At 45.5% G+C, this 24,343-nt stretch overlaps 1 protein-coding gene across 1 annotated transcript in view; it reads left to right on the top strand.

Moving 5' to 3' along the window:
• ZDHHC17 (zDHHC palmitoyltransferase 17) overlaps window positions 1-24,343 on the top strand; it is a 520,726-nt gene that overhangs the window by 99,290 nt on the left and 397,093 nt on the right. The window contains exon 2 of the mRNA XM_086919563.1: window positions 11,235-11,338. Within this exon, the coding sequence (XP_086775689.1) occupies window positions 11,235-11,338 (104 nt within the window). The remainder of the gene's footprint in view (window positions 1-11,234; window positions 11,339-24,343) is intronic.

Raw genomic sequence — 24,343 nt, forward strand, 5'->3', positions numbered from 1 at the left:
CTTATCATGTTTTCAAGCGAGGCCAGTAAAGAAGCCTGGGTAGATGCTTTCTGTTTAGCAGTGCTAGGAGTATTGGGTAATGAGGGATTTGGGTTTAGTTTTTGTAGCTTGGTCTGACTACCCATTTGTTTGACCCCACCTCTCTTCCTTTTTACAGAGAGCGCCTTAGTGGAAACTGCAGATAATGGATGTGCTATTGGTCGTGACATAAGGGGAGTACCCTGTAGAATTTGTGTTAGTTGGGATGTACAGCTAGGCCCAGGACTAGTCATTGCTATAGGGGAGATGGGAGCTGTAATTTGCACTTTTTCTAATTCCAAATCCACTGGGGCGTAAGAGGATTTACACAAACTGTTTAATTCTTCCAGTAATGATATGGCTGTGGCTGTAACAGCGGTCTGTGGTGGTGAACGCATATTGAGAGAGCTAACCATGGGTGGGGATCGTTCCATTCTCTCTAAATTGCTTGCAATGGGCAATAATGCGTTCTTAATATAGTAGTCCATTGTTCCCCTAAGGAAGTCACTCTGGGAGGAAAGTTTTCTAGTGCCCCCCTTGCAAGTCATAGCGTGATTGCTTTTAAAAGTTAACACTAAATCGGTGAAAATAAAGAAAATCCGGGAATAGTCAGTAGGTATCTATACCTTTAGTCAGTATTCATCATTTCTTGGTGCAGAACCATGGGGGGTGACCCGACCCGGCCTCCTCTGGCCTATGATGGCCTTAGATGGTCCCGCCCTTGTCCCGGGCTTCTCCTGCGCACGTCCTCGCGGGACGAGGGACCTGACACGCCTCCTGGCGCGCTCTGTAGTGTCGTGGGCCCCAAAGGATCCTGGGGGATGTAGTCTCTCCAGAGACCAGCGTAGCAAAGCCCGGCCGGTCGTTTCAGCAGCAAGGGCGCAGAGTCAAGCCCGGCCATAGGTTCAAAGTAACCGGGACAACAAAGGTCAACAAAGCTCCCCGCAGCAAGGCTCCCCGCAGTAGCAGCGTCTGGGGGCACCAGGGACTCGGCCCCTGACGCGCTTTTATGCGCCTCCTGGCGCGCTCTGTAGTGTCGTGGGCTCCAAAGGATCCTGGGGGATGTAGTCTCTCCAGAGACCGGCGGAGCAAAGCCCGGCCGGTGGTTTCAGCAGCAAGGGGGCGAAGTCAAGCCCGGCCGTAGGTTCAAAGTAACCGGGACAACAAAGGTCAACAAAGCTCCCTGCAGCAAGGCTCCACGCAGTAGCAGCGTCTGGGGGCACCAAGGACTCGGCCCCTGACGCGCCTTTATGCGCCTCCTGGCGCGCTCTGTAGTGTCGTGGGCCCCAAAGGATCCTGGGGGATGTAGTCTCTCCAGAGACCGGCGGAGCAAAGCCCGGCCGGTCGTTTCAACAGCAAGGGGGCGGAGTCAAGCCCGGCCGTAGGTTCAAGGTAACCGGGACAACAAAGGTCAACAAAGCTCCCCGCAGCAAGGCTCCCCGCAGTAGCAGCGTCTGGGGGCATACAGTCATAAATCAGACATATCACAGTCATACCACGAACATTCACACATTCATACTAAGATACTTCTCACGGACTGGGGAATTAATACACCAGTGGGAGAAGTAGTAAGTCTGCTGTACACTGAAAGAAAAGTCAAATAAAGACAATACACTCCTTACAGTTAAATTAAATCAACTTTTTCAGTTTTTGACAAAAGTGGGTGTATAGGTATCAATCCCGGTGTAACACAGTTAAACACTAGGACAACCAAAAAGAGTGTATCCAAAGAAACAAATTCATAGTAGAAGGATCCTGCAGTCATTAAATGAAAATAAAAAGGAAAGAATATAAAAAGTTGTGTGTAAGAATGGTGTGACCTAAGAAGAGACACAGAATCTAATCATGAAATGTAGCCTGTGAGGGTACCTTTCTCATGGATGGTAGCGTGTCCTGGAAGGCAGGGGGATTAATGGAAACTGTCGAGGGACCTACATTGGAATCCAGGGTGCCTCCAGGTGTTGTAGTGCTCGCTAGTGTTCTTTCTGTTTAAAACCTGCGTACATATGTTCTTCTGTTTCTTCTTTTGCAGAGTGGTCTGGCTCTGAGGAGAATCCCCCCCCCCCCCCCCCGACTGCTAGGGATTCGAAACGCGTAGGCCCCTTTTCCCCTTGGTCTGCCTTTGGTTGTCCTAGTGTTATTAACTGTGTTACACCAGGTATGATAACTATACACCCACTTTTCTCAAAAACATTGAAAAAGTTGATTTAATTTAACTGTAAGGAGTGTATTGTCTTGATTTGAGTTTTCTTTCAGTGTACAGCAGACTTACTACTTCTCCCACTGGTGTATTAATCCCCCAGTCCGTGAGAAGTATCTTAGTATGAATGTGTGAATGTTTGTGGTATGACTGTGATATGTCTGATTTATGTCTGTATGGTTGAGATTTTATCTTGTTCTGTGTCCTTTTTAGGTTTCGCCTCGTCGAAAGCTGCGCACTGCGCAGCTTTTCGGCGCAGGCGAACTCTAATGTTAGAAACAGTGTGGCCTCAGTTCCGCCTCTGTCTTCCATTGGCTAGCTCCATAAATGGAGGCTAGCCATTGGAAGAGAGAGGCAACCGTCCTTCTGCGAGGCGAATTTTTCCCTTTTGCCTAAGTCAGTGCGGCGGTGGGCGGGGTTTATTTTTTCGCTCGTCGAGGTTTCATTTGGTCATTCCGCGGCCGACCGCCGCCGGAGGAAGTCCAGGTGAGTGCCTTTCTTGCCGTTCCCTCCCCCCTCCCGCTGTCCCTGTGCCTGCCCGCCCCCCTCCCGCTGTCCCTGTGCCTGCCCACCCCCCTCCCGCTGTCCGTGTGCCTACCCGCATAATCTTCTTGCACTATGACGTATACCTCGTGTTACAAGGTAACCATGATTGCCATGTTAACAGACGAAATGTCTTTAATGTTTTTTCTAACATATACCTGTCCCTGCGGTTAAGTTAGGGAACCGTAGACTAAGTTCAGGTGTCGGCCCTACCTCCGTGGCCCCTTCTGTGGCTTGTGCCCGTTCCTGACCCCCCCTCCCCCTGTCCGTGTTCCCGTTCCTGCCCCCCTCCCGCTGTACGTGTTCCCGTTCCTGCCCCCCCTCCCGCTGTTCGTGTTGCCGCCCCCTCCCGCTGTACGTGTTCCCGTTCCTGCCCCCCCTCCCGCTGTTCGTGTTGCCGCCCCCTCCCGCTGTCCGTACCCGCACCTCCTCCCGCTGTTCGTGTTCCCGTTCCTGCCCCCCCTTTTTTTGCTATGATTGTAAATAACGAGGGATACTAAACTGTAGGATACAATTCAATATCCTTTATATTTCGACCTTAGAAGGATGAAAGGCTGTGCTAGTGTTAGCAGATATCAGGAACGGGCATTTACCTTGTGAAGCCATCTTGCTGGAGACATTTTTAGTATACAATTAATCTGGCCACAACGAAGCAATCCTTTTCAATCCATAATAAAGCAGAAACCTTTGGCACTATAAAATCACAATTGAAATCGGTAAGCAATAGCATCATTAAAATCTTCTTGCACTTTGACGTGTACCTCGTGTTACAAGGTAACCATGATTGCCATGTCAACAGACGAAATGTCTTTAATGTTTTTTCTAACAACATACACCCGTCCCTGCGGTTAAGTTAGGGAACCGCAGACGAAGTTCAGGTGTCGGCCCTGCCTCCTTTGCCCCTTCTGTGGCTTCCTGTGTGTACGGATAAGTATTGTTTCAGGCTGAAAATAATCTGCCGCACATCTTCAGGATCTCTTGTACATGTCAGCTGAGCTGCGCTCAGGAGGGCCGGCCTCCGGCATGTGCGAGCCGGGCTCCCGCCCAGGGCGCAGGAGTCTGCCTACCACGTGGGGCCAATGAAACGTGTGTTTAAACTCTTTATTCTGAAGGGTGCTGGTGCCAAATTTGATTTTGCCCACGGCGCTCTTGGAGCAAAGGCTCAGACTGGATACCTATACAAGCAAGTTTTGGCAAAATGTGGAGGTCTGACTTTAATGTAAACACGGGCATGCACAGATTATTTTTCAATTGCCACTGAGCAAACCGGAAGTTTAGGGAAGTAAAAAATGTTAAGACTTAAGAGGCTGGTTGAGCAGTAACGTGGCACATATAGTGTGTGCACAGTGGTGCATATCTGTGTTTGCATACCTCAGCACATTAAAGCCAGACCTCTGTGGTTAGCTAGTGCTTGTTTGGTTTTCACGGCGAGACTCAGTCAGTTTATGGATCGCATGCTGCTTGTGGCGTACCTCCCAAACTCAGTCATGGCGCCCCCAAGCCCAATCTGGTCGGTGCTACGTGTTAGGGCGACCACGTGTCCGTAATGTTCACGGACTGTACACAAAATTTACACTAGGTATAATTTTTGCATTCTTGAAATCTATACTTTAGAGGCACTTCATCTTTATCATTAATTCAGATGTGCAATTCATGGCACCCTTGATTATACTCGGTGCAATGCATGTTTAAAATGAGTTACTCATTCGCAGTGGGGACCTCAGAGCACTGAATATACAGAAGTCACTTTTCTCTGCTGCACCAAACCGGATTCAATTCTATGGGCTGCTGGTTGTAATTCGCATTAACCAATAGAGGTTTCATAACATAAAATTGTGCATTTCCCACGGATTAGTTCAACTTTAATTTATTTTTCAGTTGAGGTGAGGTGTGTATTATTTTATATGTAGTTATTGGATGGTAAAAGTTCATTGAATAGTTGCCTCGCCTTTGATTTCGCCTCCGCAGTCACTGACCCGTTCCCATTGCAGTATTCATACTTTTTGGGTTTCGCCTGGCGTCCGCTGCACAGCAGCGTTCGCGCAGGCGAAAACCTTTGAGAAGAGTATGGTGCCTTTGTCAAGCCTCTCACTTCCATTGGCTAGCTCCATAAATGGAGGCTAGCCATTGGAAGTGAGATCTGTCCGTCATGGTCAGAGGCGATTCGTGGGCGTTCCGGCGATGTTTTTCTCATCCTGCCCCTTTTAGCACGTCATGCGGCGGTGGGCGGATGTTTTTTTAAAATGTTTTTGTTGGCCATTTTTAACGTGTCGTTTGCAGGTGTGGGTTGCGTGATGTCCAGCTGTCCGTTCCCGCTCCCCCCCCGCTGTCAGTGTGCCCGTTCCTGCCCCCCCTTCCGCTGTCCGTGTTCCCGTTCCTGCCCCCCCTCCCGCTGTCCGTCTTCCCGTTCCTGCCCCCCCTCCCGCTGTTCGTGTTCCCGTTCCTGCCCCCCCCTCCCGCTGTTCGTGTTCCCGTTCCTACCCCCCCTCCAGCTGTTCGTGTTCCCGCCCCCCCTCCCGCTGTCCGTTCCCACCCCCCTCCCGCTGCCCGTGTGGAGTGGAAGATGTGTACAGAGCTCACCCTCCCCATGAAGGCTCGTAATCTGCTGGGTGAGTACCTATCATGACCTACATTCACACGAACAAGTGTGAGTCCCCGGACACCGTCGGTGATAAGCTTTCTTATTGGCTACTCGGCACGTTCATTCAATCTATGTGTGCAACCACGACCATCTGGATAGTTGTATCATACCAAATACAAGGCTCTTATAATGGAGCACAAGAGAAGACTACTCATTGAAGCCCTTGGGGCTTCCCGTTCCATACTTAGGTAAGGACCAACGGTTTCTATAGAACCCGACATGGCCTATGCCCCAACCCATAACCGAACACCAGGCCAGGGCTAGACCACCTGCTGAATTCATTTTGCTTGGCCAAATAGGGACAAGTTAACGGTCCAGATTTGTACAATGAGCGTGCTCCAAACTGAAAGGCATCTGATTAAACTGTACAGGCCTGTGCTACTTCGTATTTCCTTCCTAGTTGAAAAGTTAACAACGCCACATGCACCAGATATAAGTAGTAGTCATCTGCATTAAAATGGTATTTGTTTCGAAATATGCCTGTTAGATTTAGAATATCTGTATTACGTGATGTATAGCCGTATTATGGGTTTTCTGCAGCTAATTTGGTCTCCCAGTACAAATCGGGTTTTACACCTCGTCTCCCTGGTTTACAAGATCCTATCGTTCTTTTTGTATTATGGTAAGTAAAAGAAGTGTAAGGATAGTTTGTGTTTTGTTGCTGATAATGAGGTTTTATAAGTTTGTTGGTTATGGCTGTATAAGGTTATGCCTTTCTCAAAATTGTGACCCTGGTGATCATGTCTTTGGGATACAAGGCATTTTTTCAGGAGACTAACAAAATAAACTAAGTGTTTTCTACATGCTCCTATTACATACAAAACAGCTGTTAAAATGTAGATGGCAGGGCCCTCTTTTTTGTAGCCAAAATGTAAAATAGCTTAATTGTGCATGGTGTCGTTTGCAGGGGTGGGTTGCGTGATGTCCCGCTCTGCACAAAAATAATTGCTCTGCCCGATTCATGCTTCCCGTCGACACTAACTCAATCACAGTTTGTCCAGTACTTTAAGTGCCATGATTATACACTCTGGCCATACCATCTCCACCCCTCCTCCTTACAGTTTTCTGTAGCCAACAATTAACTGCGCAAGCAGACCTATCAGATCGCTACATCTGCTCCCTATCTAGAAGTAACCAGTTCCTATAGCTGCAGGCTATCAACTCGCACTATCCAGCAGAAAGCAGTGTGAGTCTTCTAGGGAGAGCATGGTGTGTGGGAGAGCATGGTGTGTGGGAGAGCATGGTGTGTGAGGCAGCAGTGTGAGTCTTCTAGGGAGAGCATGGTGTGTGGGAGAGCATGGTGTGAGAGGCAGCAGTGTGTGAGAGACAGCAGTGTGAGAGACCTTTTATTTATGTTTTGGTTTTTGAAACATAAATAAAACACATTGTTATCTGCAATATCATTAGCTCAAACCCGCATAAATACGCGACCTATTGCATTGCAAATGCTATAGGTCTCACATTTGCGAGAGATTAAGCTATTGGCATTGGAAATGACAATGCCATTTATTGATTTATTTTCAAAACCAACACATGTCAATAGCTCAAACTTTTCAAAAGGCGAAACCTTTGCATTGTAAATGCTTGTTTCATTAGTGTCACACAATTTTCCACTGACATTATGCACTAAGGTCAAATTCATTGTACCTTGCAATATATTTTGTAGAATAAACAGCTATTAAATAGCATCTCCCAGTTTTGAATAGAAATCTTTATTTGGTTGACAAATTGTCATATGAATTACAGTTTCAGTATTGGCATTTCTCCTCTGTTTCACTTCTGTTATAAGGCGTTCCCGGGTGAGCACTAATCATTGCAGAGTCCCTTCTATGAATAACTTACTATGCGCAGATAGTGAGCTCTGCACAATGGTAGTCTCACATGCGCAGCCGCATTTACATTTGCTCACAAGTATCGGACCATTGCCCCTTACAATAGCTGTGAAGAAGTGGCATTATCTTAAAAGATAAACACTGTTGTTAACACACTCAGTCTAAATACTGTGAATTTACCATGAATAAGACTCTGGTAGTGAGATTCACAGTAAAAGTCCAAAAACCGGCTAGTTAGGCGGAAAATAAAGGTGGAGTAAATGGGCGGAACATTATCTCTAAAGGTGTGGTAATGTCAAGACAACTGGTTGTGAATGGTATTACTGAATTGTGGTGTGGCAGCAAAGCATCCAACAGTCTGTGAATGACTTCAGCAGAGAGACGGTTTTTATTTCTCCCAAATAGCAATTCAGCAGGGCTCCACTGTACTTGAACTGTAAAATGTTTTGAAACTGCTTTCACTGCTGCCCTAAATAAGATTTAAGCTTTTCCTTGTTGCTTGACACCACTAATGGACTTATAATGACATCTCTGATATCAGCTGGTAACTCTCCCACAGTGCTCCTGTTATAGGGAGTATAGCTGCTCGGAGGAAGGTAGTGATTAAAAGCATTAAGGATCACAAGTGGGGCCCTGAAGGTTGCCTTAGAAATTAGGATTTTTTGAAGGAATCCGTAATTTGAGTCCCAATTCTTCAAAATATTTTGCTTTTAGGCTCACCCTGCTTGCGGCAGGCACAGTCCTTAAGTGATCAATAAGTGGTAGTAAGGAGTTTTTATGGTTCAGGAATGTGTACTGATACTTGTTTAGCAAAGGGTATTTAGGGTTCAAAGAAGGGTAGCATTAAGGGATAGTTAGGGTTTGTAAGGTTTAGTGATGGTAGTGCTCTAAAGGGTTCTCAAAGTTCAGGTGAAAATAGCGCGAAGGGTAGCAAAAGGTTGTAAGGTTCAGGGATGGGTATTGTTAATGAGCAGGTAGTGTTTTCTTAGGGGTCAAGGAAAGATAATATCCAGGAGTAACAACGGTTTTTAGGGTTCAAAGATGGATAACATTAAGGGGTTTGTAGAGTTCAGGCAAGGGTAGTGTTAAGGTGTTTGTATGGTTCAGGTAAGGGTATCATTAAGGGGTAGTAAGCAATTTTAGGGTTCCGGAGGGCTTAGAGTTAAGAAGACAGTATGAGGTTTCTAGAGTTCAGGGAAGGGTAACTGTAAGGGTTAGTAAGGCTTCCTTGGGTTGAAGAAGGTGTCGTTTTTAGTGTTTGTATTGGAGTTTCAGAGTTGGCATGGAGTTTGTCTAGTTCAGGTAATGGTAGGTTTGGAGAGAATTAAGGGGTTTTAGGATTCAGTGAAGGGTAATTTAAAGTTACAGCATGTAACATAAATTAACTTAATATATATTAATATAGATTTAATTTACTTCAATTATTTTATATTAGTTTTTTAATCTTTAAAAATGAAATAAACTAAAATCACTAATTTGATCTTTTCGGAGCTAATCTTAAAAAAATATCTCCCCAGCTCATATAAAAAAACTAGGAATTTGGAAGAAAAAATACCATTCTCTCAAGGGTGTAATGTTAAGGAATCGTTAAAGTTGATAGAAAGGGAAGGTGGAGGTGGTTGGTACTGTAATAATACATTTCTCGTGACTGCCCTAACTTAACACGTCTACCCTGCTGCCTGAGAAGAATAAACACCATAATTATTTATTATCTAGGAGGCCTGTATCTTTTCAGTGGCATGTCCTTGATGTGTGGTCTCTGAGGTACTCCTGAAAGCTCTTTTTCTAGGTTGATTGCACAATGTTAGACAACAGCTGCACTATCGGGCCAGATCTAAACAGGCGACCACATATGCACACTTTTTGCCTAGTCTCTTTTCATCCTTTTTAGGTCGAGCCTAGCGCAGTGCGCATGCGCTGCTCTAAGGGAGGCTTATTGTAAGCACTCTAAACTTCTCTGTGTGGGTTTGACTCCTCCCACACATTGGATTGGCCTTTGCGTGTGTCTTTCAATAATGAAAGCTTGTAAATGGCCAAAGGCGGATGCATGTCCCACCTCCTTTCCAATGTGTCACTCCCACGGCGTTTTGCTCTCTGGAGCGAGCAACGGCACGCAGGGTGGCAGCTGCATTCCTGGTGGGTCAGGTTACGCGCAACGTGCCGTGGTTTCGCTTTTGCTTGTTTTATACAGTACTGTTGTTCGGCAGTGGGTTTTAACAGTCCGGTTCAATTCTAGGCGTGTTTCAAACATAGGGATGCAAAGTTTTGCGAGGTGAGAAAAGCTTATCTTTGAATTGCAAGCAAGCAGTGGAGCGGAGGAAGGGACAGAGAAGGATAGGCTACACATTTCACACACTATTGATTTGTAAGAGGAAGTTAAAGTTCTTCATATTGGCAGCACAGCACTTTACTGCTAACAGGCGGCTATCAGCGCATCTAGCTATTTATAGCCATCGTCATTCTTGCCATTGAGGAAGTGATTGTTTTTCACCAAATCGCAGCCCTTCATAGGACAAATTTGCTTCCGTCTCACTCCGTGCCTCTCACTCTCCTCCCTTCCCATGACTCGCACCACAGAAGGGCCTACACAATATGGCGTTCCCGCGGGCGTCCTAAGGTGTTTTTGTTTGCATACATCTTAAGCTCCATGCACTCTTTCCGTGACGTTTGCGGGTAACCTGTCGTGCCAGGTGGCTCAACATACAGCAAAGAATAGAAAGCCGTTCCAGGGAGTGTCCGAGCCATTCTTGTGTCTCATGTGGCAGTGTATTGCTGACGTGTTGCCTAACCTATTTATCTATTATGGCGCAAAACAACGTGTTGGACCACTGCAGCCGATTACACAGGAATGTGGAAACTGGCACTTAACTAAATGATCGATCATTGCGGCATGATCGCCCTCTTGTTCAAGCCCCACTGGAAGGGGAAAAGTTTGTTCCCTGTGTGATAAGACGGCCCCTCCATGTGCCTGAATGCACCCTGAGCTGGGTCTGTGGTGGACAGAGCAGAACGCAGTATTCTGGTTACTGGCGGCTGTGGTTTTAGAATTTGCATATTTGGGCGCTTGCTCACGTCAAATTTTGAGTAAATTGCTCTTAACTTAGAAACCTGCTCCCCTGACGCCACTACAGTTTCTCACTCGTCTTCCATTCTGAACCTACAAGTCTCAGGTTGCGTAGAACTATTGGCTTTTAACCCAGGATAATGTGCTGCATGGCTAAACAATTAGAACCCCAAAAGGTAAGACCTTTTGGCTATGCCAATGCTTGTTTTTTTTGCACTGTTTTATTTGTGGCCTCTTTTTTATTCCATATATTTACAGCGAAAGGAAGAAATTGTCAAAAAGACACGACACAAACCATGTGCTAATTCATTCACGCATTAATGTGAAACTTGTTGGCTTTGCTAATGCATGTTGTTGTTCTTATTACTATATAAATAGTGAGTAAGAAGAGGAAAAGTGAAGAAAAAGGGAGAGTGGGTGTTTGATTGTGGATACAGATATGAGTGGTAGGCAGAGTGAGATTGGACTAGGTGAGAGAATGGATAGTGAGGACCGGCTATATGTGGCAAGTGTTTGTGCATCTGTGTACCAGGTGGTGAAGCAAGAGAGTTGAAAGTCGCGAAAGGAGGCGGCCTAATCTGATTAGTAGGGACTGGAAGGAAAGGATAAATGGTATAGTGAAGAGCTGGTGTGTTAAGTCAGTGAGTTGCAGGCTTTAGAACTCAGCGGAGCAGGCAGAGGATGAAAGCAGTGAAGTGCATGTGGGAGTATTTCTGTTTTGAGATTTATAACACGATTTGTGCAATCTTTAATTTCAAATCCTCTTCAATCTTTGGTTCTGAGATAAGTGAATTGGTGTCTAGAATGTTTGACTAGGGAGCATTTAGATTCTGTTGCAATAGCGCAGTCTGGAGATCTGCCTTTGGCGATAATTTAATATCTAAATGCATTTGTTATTCAATAGAGTTCTCAAAATGACTTCTTTATCTTTCGCAGGAAATAAAGTCGCAGAGCCACTATACCCACGGTTACAGTGAATCTCTTGGACGCAAAAGCCACGTCGATGATTACAGCACCTGGGATATTGTTAAAGCTACACAGTAAATCTGTTTTAATATTTTTGAAACTGCACTGCATTTTCGATGCATCATTTAGATTTAACTTTACATTTTATGTGCCTGAGTTCTTTACCCAGGTTGAGGTCTATTAGTAAAACGTTTATATATTTTTTACATATGAGATTTATGCGTTACTGCTGTAGCATAGGCTGATCCTATTTGGATACTCAATGTGAACTAAGTTAATGTTTGGTAACTTTGTGTTATCTGGTGTTCAGTAAAAATATTGAATGGCACGGTCAATTTTTCTGTTCTATATGCAAACGGTGACTTCTATTGACAAATAGAATAGAAAAGCAGTTGTGCAATGCTAAGTTTGTTTTGCAATGAACCCCGCTCTGCATCACCCGGTGTAATAAAGAACCTCGATCGTTGAACGTTTCCCTCTTGTAAAATGTCAGTTTCAAACTCACTATTAAACTTTCATTTTAGATCGTCCCAACGGAGTAATGCGAAATGTTTACAGTTAACATATGTTTATATTTATTCTGATTATTCTTGATAAAGTAGCGTTATGTTAACTCCATAATTAATGTTTTACAGATGTGACATTTCGTCAGATGTGATAGTTCGTTAGGTGTGACATTTCTTTATGAGCATAAAACCTAGAACTTCTGTCTAGATGACATAGTTCATTGTACATCGCCGTTTCTCCTTTGTAAGAAAACGTGTTGCCTCTTAACCTTTGATGGCTATGGCCCCTTTTATTTGTAGTCTGTCTCCAAAGCCATTTTCCTATTTCTCTTCTCTCTACAACCACTCTTCAAATCTTTTATGATGCTTCACTGGAGAAAGTCTGTTTCTTTTAAATTTCATTGTTATTTTGCCGCCTCCTTTTGAAAATTACTGAGTTTTGCTAAATCGATTGGGATCTTATTTCTTTGTTTGACCTGAAGGGAGTTGCCAGTTCGTTGTGTAGAAAGGTGATCTATTTCAGAATGTTCTCTCCAGGCATAGTGCAATAGTGCGCATTAGAAAGGCTGACTAACACAATTTTCAGGATACTGAAATTCCTAACCTTTTAAGGAGCTATTGTGTAGTTCCTAGGAGTTCCACAGGACCTGCACGATTTGGATGGCCTAAACTGAGGGCTTGGTGTCCCAACTGCTTCCGGACACCCCCACAGCGTTTAGACCAGCTAGCTCCACAGGTGCACTACCACCTCCCTGTATCTTACAGTGGTGTAGGTAGTTTCTGGCAACCACTGAACATGACAATACTGATTGCTCAGGGATCATGGAAAACCGTAACAGTATGGCTTGCTTTCTCTCAGAAAACACACAGGATGGCGATTAGGACGTTTCAATAAGAATTTATTTGTCCAGCGACAGCCTTGTGTAAAACATATGTGCTACGACAATCAATATAAAGAAGCATACAAAAGAGATTGCTAATACCAATATAGTGAATAGTAGATACATTTCTACGATAGTGCTAATTAGATTAACAGAAACAGTTCAGATAAAAACAGTAGCACTTGCATATTCCTAACATGCACCCCCTAAGTAATTTTGCTAAAATGTGCTTAACCTGGATGGGTAGGTAGTGTTAGACCTGGCACCATTGGCGTGGGGCTCCCTTCCATTTTTGCTGTTGCCTTCTGTTTTTGCTGGTATTAAATGCTTTGGGCACTGTGCCACTGCTGTCCAGTGCCACAGTGCGAGTGCTCTCTATAGTAAATTAATGTATAAATTTGTGATTCCATGATTGCCTGGTTTGGTTTACCTGTCAGACCCTTGTACAGTGCACCAGGAATGCCCAGGGCATGTAAACCAAATGCTGCTGGTGGGCTTGCAGCACTGGTTGTGCCACCCACAGGAGCGGCCTGTAAAAGTGTGTCTAAGGTCTGCCATTGCAGAGCCTATGTGCAGTCTGGCACTGCCATGTTGACTGAGCACATGCACCCACTTGCCAGTCCCTAAACCTTCCCTTTTCTTCATATCAGACACCCCTATGGTAGGCCCAAGGGCAGGGTGCATTGTAAGTATAAGGTAGGACATGCCCTGGTGTGGCATGTCCTAATAGTGGATTACAGCCATTTTTGTTTTGAGCTATTGCAAGGCTATCTGTTCTCCATAGGCCAAAATGGGCAGTTCGATTAATACATCTTATAATCCTAACTGACTCGGGGAACATGATAGAAATTCGAGTTTGGTATGCCTGAACTCAGAATGATAAAATGCATCTTTTAGTAAAGTAGATTTTAACAATCTGTGTTTGAAAATACCACTTTTAGAAAGTAGGTATTTTCTTGTCTAACTATCCAAGCCTGCCTCTGCTAGGTTATGCTGTTGATTTGTGTATATTTCTGTCCATAACATATTTTGCTTGTACTTGATTTTTTCACTTTATCCCCATACATATATTTATTTATTGATTCATTCAATACAATATTTTTTCAGATAAATTTACTTCTCCGTGTGCTTTTTCCCCTTTTTTCCTTTATTTATCATTGATTGTTTCCATCAAAGAAAAGTCTTGTTGTTATCCTTTGGATACATTAGAGTTAGATCTTTGCTAACTAACTCAAAAATTGACTATAAGTGAATAGACAAACTAAATCCCTTGTAGACACCCTTTACTTCAATTATTTGGAAAAGCAGCACCCCCTGGTGCTCCACCCCGACAGTGTAGCCTTTGGGGAGGAGATTGGTGTCCAAGGTGGGTGGGGTCCCGCAGAGATGTCCCTTGTCTCTTTAGGAAACTGTGAGGTGGTCCCAGGGACCCAACTGCCCAACAACACTAAGAAATATGGGGAGTGGTTGACCATCAATGGCCATAAGCTGGAGGCTCTTATAGATACAGGAGCCAGTGTAACAGCTGTCAAGTGCCACCTGGTGTCTCAAGAGCAGATTGTCCCTCATGCATTTTGCTGAGTTGTTGCCGCCGACAACAAAGAGAGCCATTGTCCAATGTCTCAGGCTCCCTTTGAGAGGGGTGGTCTCTGGTACTCTTTAGGTAGCTGTGAGGCCCGCCATGCCTGTTGACTGTTTGTTGTTAAATGATTAGGAGAGCTCACCTTGGGGAAAGGTGGAGCGGAGAACTCATTTGGAGATGTTTGGTCTTCCTGACTTGGCGTGTGTGACCACCCAGTCAATGGCAGCCCGTAGGGATGCTCAAGAGGACCTGGAGCCTGAGAGGGAGGCCCAGGAACCTACCTTGGAGAGAGAAGTGGGCATGGGAAACTGGACCGAAGTACCCATGGTCCAGGAGGAGGTAGACCCTGAGGGGGGTGCCCTGGAGCCTACAGGGGAACAGGTAGCTGAACTGGGGGACCTGCCTGAGCTGACCCATTGGCAGCAGAAAGGAGGCCCCTCCAGGGAAGAATTCTGCCAGGAGCAGAAAGAATACCCTTCTCTTGAGGGTTTGCGGCAACAGGCTGCGTGCCAGGCATTATGTGATCAGTCTGGATCACATTGGATCTACTGGGAGAATGGTCTCCGGTATAGTGAGCCTAGGATTGCTGAGCCTTGGTCAACCCGTGTGCTGGTGGTACCCCAGCGCTTCAGAGCCTTCCTACTGCGGCTAGCTCATGAGGTTCCATTGGCAGGACATTTGGGGCACGACAAGATCTTTGAAAGGCTTGTCACCTACTTTCATTGGCCCCAAATGCGCAAGAACTCAGACACTCATTGCAGGACATGTCACTTGCCAGGCAAGTGGAGAGTGGAAGGAAGCAGAAGGCTTCTCTCCAGCCATTACCTGTGGTCAGCACCCCCTTTAAATGGATGGGTATTGTCATTGTGTGGCCACTGAACCCCAAGACAGCCATGGGCAACAGGTTCATCCTGGTCTTGGTGGATCATGCCACTCAATACCCTGAAGCCATACCTCTGAGGACAGTGACGGCCCCCATGGTGGGACGAGCACTGATTTTCACCAGAGTGGGATTCCCTAGAGAGTTCGTGTCTGACTGTGGAGCCAACTTAATTTCCAAGTATATGAAGTCCCTGTGGCAGGAGTGTGGGTTAACTTACAAGTTTACCACTCCTTACCACCCCCAAGGAAACGGGTTGGCTGAGAGATTCAACCGAACCCTGAAAGGCATGATTATGGGTCTTGAGGAACCTATAAGGCATAAGTGGGACGTCCTCTTACCATGCCTGTTGTTTGCAGACTGTGAGGTGCCACATACATCTCTAGGGTTCAGTCCCTTTGAGCTTCTCTATGGTCACGCAGTGAGAGGACCTCTGAGTCTGGTCAAGGAAGGCTGGGAGCAATCTCCCAGGAAACCTCCCCTGGATGTATATAGCCACATGCTGGCCTTCAGGATCCAGACTAGGCGTTTCAGGCAACTTGCTGAGGCGAATCTGGAAGCCAGCCAGGAGGAGATGAAGCGGTGGTACGACCATAATGCCACTCTGGTAGAGCTTCAGCCTGGTCAGAAAGTGTGGTTCATGGCCCAGTGGAACCCTGCACACTCCAGGATAAGTGGACCTGACCATTTGAGGTTGTGGAGCACAAAAGTCATGTTGCCTACTTGGTGGACTTGCGGTCTCCCAGGAACTCCTTGCGGGTCCTGCATGTCAACCGCCTGAAGCCCCACTTGGAGAGGTCCGAAGAACGCATGCTCCAAGCGACAGATTCTGGAATGGAGGAGGAGGAGACCGAGCCTCTGCCTAACCTGTCTGCGACAAAGCGCGATGGGTCAGTGGATGGTGTGAACCTCTCTTCCACCCTGACCCATGAGAATCAGAATGATTGGCGCCAGTTGCTGGGACAGGTTTCTGATCTGTTCTCCCTGGTGTCACAGATTGGTGCGTCCATGATGTGGACACATGAGACCGCTTACCTGTGAAGCACAAAACGTACAGGGTAACTGACTGGGTTAGAGCATGCATCAAAGAGGAGGTCTCAAAGATGCTTGCGTTAGGGGTGATTGAGTCCTCTAACAGTCCTTGGGCCAGTCCAGTGGTCTTGGTCCCAAAGGCTGCGGCATTGGATGCCACACCAGAACTCCGGTTCTGTGTGGACTACCGAGGGCTCAATTTAGTCACGAAGACTGACGCGCACCCTTTCCCAAGAGCTGATGAGCTCATTGATCGGCTAGGGGCTGCCCGGTACCTCAGCACGTTTGACTTAACGTCTGGGTACTGGCAGATCGCCTTGACTGATGGGGCAAAGGAGAGGTCCGCATTCTCCATCATCGGAGAAGCGTGCCTCAACAAGACGACCTCTTTATTTATTTGCACAAAAATGTCAACGCATCACCATCATTGTAATACTTTTGTTGCCCTGCATGTGGCATCTTCAGGTACATTGGCTCAAAGTGTCGCATTTTAAGATCTAAAGAGAGCTAAGCTAAACCTACCAGGATGTCTCTCTTTCAAGAGCATCTTCTTTAACCTATCTTTCTCTTGTCTTTCAAAGCACCTGAAACAGCAATTCCATCCCTTTGGAACAGGGGATCTGCCCTTTTTACAAGCAGCTTCAAGTTCCAAAAATCATGGAAAAGTGATATTCTGTACATTTTTCTTAGTACCCTTTGAAACAAAGTACTGTTGACTAACAATCTAGCATGGGCCAAATTAGACTCTGGCATGGAGGCACTTGATGTTCCCATTGATATTCTTTAGTTATCTCGTCTATATTCAAGTAGCTGCTGAGGAGTCAGGTTTGAAATTAAACCTGCTGTGTACCTTAGAAAATGTCTACTGAGCAGATGATTGTGGAGACTTAGTTGGCATCGAGTTTAATTTTTTCTCCAAAGAACCCGCATTATGTGATATTTTACGTCTACACTTTAAAAGGCGCTCGTGCTGTCTCAAAGAGACCTGTTGTATGTACTTTGGGAGCTTCAGCCTGCCCATCGAATTGCCATTTGCTGGCTCCAACATTGCTCTCCCATTCTTTCTCCCCATTTGTCCATGACATACATTTGTCATGCGGCTTCCTCTGTTTACTCCTCCCTGAGATTGGATCCCAATTACACAATCCCTTCACTATCCTTCATTTTATTGCCAATAAAAGAACTTCTTTTTTCTTTGTTTACCAACCCTCCTCAGGAGTGCTGGTGTTTTTTATTCGCTCTGAGCTGCCTTTTTTTTTTTTTTTTTTAAATTATTCCGTCCTGCTTTTCATTCGCTCCCATTATCGGCTAGGCGAGGGAAGTGCGAGGGCAATAGGTCACGGTGGGGGCATGGTTTCACCGTGGGAGTGTCACTAAATTACAACAGCTTTGTACTGGCGTCATAAGTTTGTTGTTTCATTGCGCACCGCATGGCTATACTACCATGAAATCCTGTGGGGTGTCACTTTCCGCTGTGAGTTGATTCCCTGTTCTTAGTTGTTGCTGTTCATTAAGGCAATTAGTAACTGCAAGGTAATGCGAGAGCTGATAATATCGACAGTGATTGCGCTCTGTTATCTGAAAACCAAATTAAATTTCCATTGCAATGCAATATCTGGCTAGCTGCAACTGCGGTGAAGGCTTTATTTATTAGGCAATGTTTGCTCGCTGCTGCCACCATGTGTTGCAAATTGTGAATTTCTTGTTACGAGCACCAAGCTGTGGCAGCGAGTGAGTGGCCTACATTTTCGGACAATAAATAATACTAAATCTATCATTTCTAGATATGTATAGATTGCCCTCTTGAATTTAGCGTCCATAGGTTTCAGGTGCTCCTAAACTATTGGCGTGTTCGTGTATCTGATGCATAGAAAATGAAGACTGACAATAATAAAGCATTGACTCATGACTGAGCCAATTTCATTTACAAGTGAGGTTTACGCTTTTAGTGTGCACTGAGATTGATGCCAGCCTTTGTAAGCAAACATTTCTGTATTTTCGATTTTTCAGGCTCACCTGAACATTGGAGAGGCGATTTAAAGTACGCATTCTCGAATATTCAATTGTAAATTACAATAAGGCCATGTGCAATTTGTAGAGTTTGTGTAGTGTCTATTTACTTGTTATCCCCCAACTGACTTTTTGATTGTAATGTACATTACATTGCTGTGTTTCGTTTGATACATGGCCCCGGGATTACAGAGTGGTAGGTTGAGGCTAAATGTGAAATAATGATCTTTGACGGTTGCTCTGTGTCCCGTTATTGAATATTTTTATGTAAAAAAAAAATGCTCCTTGGTGTACCTTGTCATGACTGGGCGTAGGAAGTGTGGGGGACGCGGGGGGACATATCCCTCCCCTCCCCCAGATTGACGGGGGACGAGGGACAAAGGAATTTCCCCTCTCCCTTCTGTTATTCACAGAGCCATTAGCACGCGAGGCGCTACCTAATGGCCCTGCACTTGACCTGCCTGGAGTCAAAGAGGCCACCCGCCCTCTGCCCTTTGTTATGCTGCAGGAAGGCTCAGCGGCGTTCTAGGAAGGGCAGAAAAGGAAAAAAAACGGTCTCTTTTCCTTCATGCCCAGAGAAGGCAAGGACAGTGTCCACTTTCCTTGATCTGTCTCTGGCAGCTGCCCTCTTCTCCTCTCTCTCTCTCTTTATTCCTCCATCTTTCTGTCTCTGTCTCACTCTTCCTTATGTGCTGATTTTTCTATTCCAAACAACAACCTCGGGACAGAGAGAAAAAAATAAATAAATACCTAAATAAACCAATACAGAGTAGTCAGAGGACAGGCAAGTTTGTTATTTACACCCACACACATTAGTGCCACTTTACATAGTTTACCAGTGAAAGGGCTACTTTATTGTTATCTTCTTTCTTTGAACAACATTGTTTTCCCAGGGTGGGGAAGTGCACCATTCCTAAAGGGACTGCAATACATGGTTAATGGATGGAGTGGAAACGTTTAATATAATCGTTTTCAACTGTTTTAATTATTTTAGCTTCTAAAATGTGTACCACAGCTCTGTGTTAGGGATGTGGTCTTTTTTAAACCAAACTGCTTATATTTTGTAAGGATATAAGCAATGGACTTTGAAATGGGCCCCTTCCTGGTCCTGTAGCAGAACTTTTCAGGCAAAATCATCTACTGATTTCTGAATAATGAGTTTAAAACCGTTAAGTTAACCATGTTGTTCCTGATTACATTTCACATGCTTTGCTTATTCTTGCATTCCCTATGAGTGTTTGCTTTTTTCTAGGGTGTTATTAATATTTTTCGGGCAGCATTTTACTTGTTGTCTAGTGCATAATTTGAATTTAGTTGTAGCACAATTGAGTTGTAGCTGAAGGCAGTGCCAGTTTTCTCTCTGTGGGGCAGTATGGTGTTCAGTGTGGGGGAGGATGTGGCACTCTGGCCAGAGCTGCTAAATTTGGAACTGGAGAACCATGTTCAACCTTCATGACCAGTCCACCAGACTACACTCCTGACAAAGCTCATTCCTATGCTACACCTTAGAAGGCCCTATAGACCTTAGAAGCTCTGGTATCTTAGCACCCGCAGGTGGACCTTAACAGTGGCAAGTGTGAGTTAACCTGGAAGGCCTGTCCTCCACAATCCATACTGCAGTTCACTTCCAATATTGCGCAGTGCTTAATTTGTAAACAAATAAGTGCTGGGGCCTTCGTGATGGGGCGACCACAGTTTGCACCACACATTTCCCCTGCCAGCGCTGCCAATAACAGAACTTACACAACTACTAACCATCACACTGCTACAAGTGTGAGAATTTAGACTCCCAAGCTTTAAAAATGGTTTGGGTGGCTGGTATTAGTTGTTTTAAACATGTATTAAATTAATAAATAACTGTTTTCCTGCTCATCTTTAAATGAGCAGCTGTTCCAAGTGCCGGTGCTGGCATATAAGTGCAGGTGCCGAGCGCCGGAAAGCACCGGCTCGAATTAAGCACTGGTCTTGCGGGCAGGCATACGAAGAAGCACACCCTAGATCGACAGTGACTGTCACTGAAGTCACAAGACCCTTGAGGCCAGTCCACCTCACCCATTGGTACCTCCATTGGCCTTTTTGAGCAGTAATAGTGCAACTTACTAGGGGTTGGCAATGCAGGATTTGCATGCACACCAAACTTAGAGGGTGATTATAATGGCGGAGGAACTGCCATGTCACCCCTTCGGTGGCAGTCCCACTGCCATCAGTGACTGCATCCCCGCCCACCATATTACAATGGCGGGCGGTTCCCTGACGGCCGGAAAGACCAACCGCCACGCACCCAATGGGCTCCTTGAACCCGCCAGTGCGGCAGAGGGGCTCGTGGTTCCATCAATGCTGGTGGTGCCTACCAGGCACTACTGTAGGAATTCTTCATCAAGGAGAAAGTCAAATTCAGCAAGGTTCAATCCTCCAAGCCTAAAGTCTGGAAAAGAGACCTGAAAAAACTCAACCCAAACTCCCTACCCCCGAAGAGTCATGACGTCCTACTCCCTCCGATTGGCGCCACGGACGTCCAATCCTCGACCGACCACTATCTCAACACCATGACCTCAATAATTGATGAGGCTGCACCCATGCAGCTAAAAAGAGTCTCCGCCAAAATCTCCAATCCATGGTATGACGGGAGTCTTAATGAGGAGATACGAACCATGCGGTTGGCAGAGCGCTCTTGGAGAATGGCCCCCTCTACACTGCACCTAAAAACTCTGAAGGAAAAGAGAAACGCCTACTTCAGGAAAATAAAGCGCTCAAAATCAGCCTTCTTCAGCCTTCAGCTTGACCAAGCAAAAAACCGCCCGAGAGAACTTTTTGAGCTAATCAGAACACAATCTAAGGAACAACCCCAACCACCCATCACTGTGCGCAAAGCACCCTCCTGTGAAGCCTTCGCTGCTTTCTTTACCCAAAAAACTGACAACATTAAGAGCGATCTCCTCATTGACGCAAGCCTTTACCCCAAACCCCACTGCACTGCATCCACTGAACCAAAAAACAATGCTACATGGTCATCCTTTGACACCTACTCTGAAGAGGAAATTGGCAAACTGCTCAGCACCTTAAAACCATCCAATCACCTCACGGACCCCCTCCCTGCTAACGCTGTCAAAGACTTCACCCCGCTGCTCCTCCCACTCTGGACTAAAATTATCAACAGCTCACTCCAACAAGGAACCATCCCTGACGCCCTCAAAGTCGGACAAGTGACTCCATTACTAAAGAAACCTACAGCCGACCCATCTGATCTAAACAATTACCGTCCCATTACCAATACTCCCACTCTCGCCAAACTCCTGGAAAAATGTGCACAACTACAACTGACCAAACACATTGATCAGTTTGATCTCCTCAACTCCCACCAATCAGGCTTCCGAGCAGGACACAGTACAGAAACCGCTATGACTCACATAATTGATGACGCCCTTCAAATCCTTGACCAAAATGATACCTGCCTCCTCATCCTTCTTGATCAGCATTTGACACCGTTAAACATGAGAATCTACTCGAACTATTAAACACAAGAATGGGTATATCTGGAAATGTTCTCAAGTGGTTCGCTTCCTTTCTACACAACAGGTCGCAGAAATTCAAGTGCAACAACCTTTTGTCCTCGCCAATACCTGTGTCGTTAGGCGTCCCCCAAGGATCCTCCCTATCCCCAACTTTGTTCAACCTAGTTATGGAACCTCTCACCACCTTGTTACAAACATCCAATGTATTCTTTCACATGTACGCCGATGACACCCAACTATATCTCAAAGTGCAATCCCCCAAAGACATTGTTCTCCTGAACTCAACGATCAGAAGCACCCAATCCTGGCTTGCCGATAATCATCTCAAACTCAATGCTTTGAAAACAGAGTTCCTTCTGATCACACCTCCTGCGTAGATCTCTACCACTCAAATTTGGTTTAAACACCTAACTGCACTCAATGTCCAACCAACCATCGTGGACTCAGCAAAATCTCTGGGCATAACACTCGACACCAATCTCGACATGCAGCAACACATCAGCAAGGCAACAAAGGGTGCAAACTATCAAATCAATACACTGAGGAAACTCAAACCCTTCCTCCCAGCCAAAGACCTCCAAACTGCAGTACAAGCACTAGTCACCCCTCGAATTGAATACGGCAGCACTGCCCTCTGCGGACTCCCTCTAACTACTACGGCACCCCTAATAGCTTCTCTAAACGCTGCAGTGAGACTCCTCACTGGGTCAAAAAAACACTCCCATATCTCCAATGACTTGAAAGCCCTGAACTGGCTGCCTTTTGAAGCCAGAATACATCTGAAAATCGCTTGCATGACACACAAGGCTGTTCACCTGAGCTCACCCGGTTACCTCGCCCAGAAGTTTACAATCTCTGGCGGCTCTAGAAACACTAGAGGCACAAATAATCTTCTGCTAAAATCTCGAAGATTCCTGAAGGAAAAAACCTATAAACGCTCCTTCTCAGGAATGGCACCCAGGATCTGGAACTCACTCCCTCCTGAAACTAGACTCATCCCCTCCATCACACTCTTTAGGAAAGAAGTAAAAGCCATCCTCATGGCTAAACACACTTGATCTATTAACATGAATTTTAAAAGTCTCTGCACCGATCTGTATTATCTATGATCCCTCGATTATTCGTATTACTTGCATTATTGAATTACCAGACTGTCTATGCTTACAACTACTTTTACTACTTGCATTATTGATGTACCTGTTTATTATGCTCCCCCATGTACATACCCCACCCCACCTATACCTACAACTGTGATGTACCTTATGGCCTGTTATTCGCCATCCTGGTGTTATTCTATGCTCTGTAAAGCGCTCTGATATCTGCAAGGATCTTGTTCGCGCTATATAAAACTTCTAAAATAAATAAATAAAATACGATATCCCTTACACGCCATAGAAAAGCTGGCAGAAAGGGACATTTGGGGGCTGTAGCAGGGCCCTTTCCCCTTAGCCCCCAGACATGGGACCTGGGGAGCACCTATGATACCCCCCTACATATCACTGCACTATGTGGCAGGCACTGCATTATGCCTGCCACGTAGTGCAGTGATATATTTAACATGTCCCTTTTTACATTATGGCGGATGATGCAGCCAGCAGCACCTACTGCAATGTAAAAGATAGGCGCTGCGAACGCCGGAGTGACGGCTGCATTGTAATGCCTATTGTGGGGCCGCCGCCTTGAAGGCCAGTGGTCCCATTTCCCGACTCGATGGCGGATGGACTGAAGTCCGCCTGTCATCGTTAACAGCCCCTAAGTTTACAAACTTAATGGTCTCTGCTTCATGCACAAACACTTTTAACACTTGCAGCCTGCTTTCGGGCCACCGGATTAATAAACCAATGGAGGCCAAAATGATGTTGCAGTGTTGACTAAATTATGCAACAATAAAAAGGCTGCAGTGTAATGTGGTACATTTGATGTTACTTTATTATTTTGACATATTTATACATACTAACAGCCTCTTCAAAGCTTTTGCCTCATTAGTACTTGTGTAACATACAAATGCAGTAGTAGGAAAGGTGACAGTCAACCTTTGGAAAGGCCCCTACACTTCACAGCAACATAAGTCACATTTCTTTAGTAATGTTTGATCCATTTGAGCTACAAAATTGTTTTGGGTGAAATCGTTAGATTATGCAGCAGATGGTGTATTATGTGGCAAATATGATCCGCCATACTTAAGTGGAAAAAATTTTTCCACTTAACTTAATTTTGCCCCAAACCCAAAAGTCGAGTTTAAGGACAATTTGTATTTTAAAATCAGTTCTACAATACAGGGCTACTTCTAAACTGACCGCAAGCTTCAGCAGTGCACACATGCAGGAGCACGAAGGACTGCTGGCCTCTAAACTGCAATTCCCTATTATATTCTAGGGACATAAAGATAGTTCTAATCCCCCTGGCCTATTACGTTTTAGGTTCTTATAGGAGAGGTCATGCCAATCATAGGGATACCCTAACTCATAGTGCACCCTAGTGTATGTAGGTAGTTTCACTGTATTTGTAAGTGACTCTTTCAAGATGGCACTGGGCCTGGTTAGGCAGAGGCCAGGGCCAGTCAGAGTCGGGTAGCACCTTTACCAGTCAGCAAAGAGTTGGGGAGTGCCGAGGGCGCAGGATGGCTTTGCAACACTAGAGAAGCACAAACTCAAAATGTAAAACATAACACCATGG

This window comes from Lissotriton vulgaris, chromosome 1_1, assembly GCF_964263255.1.
Source record: "Lissotriton vulgaris chromosome 1_1, aLisVul1.2, whole genome shotgun sequence".
Taxonomy (NCBI): domain Eukaryota; kingdom Metazoa; phylum Chordata; class Amphibia; order Caudata; family Salamandridae; genus Lissotriton; species Lissotriton vulgaris.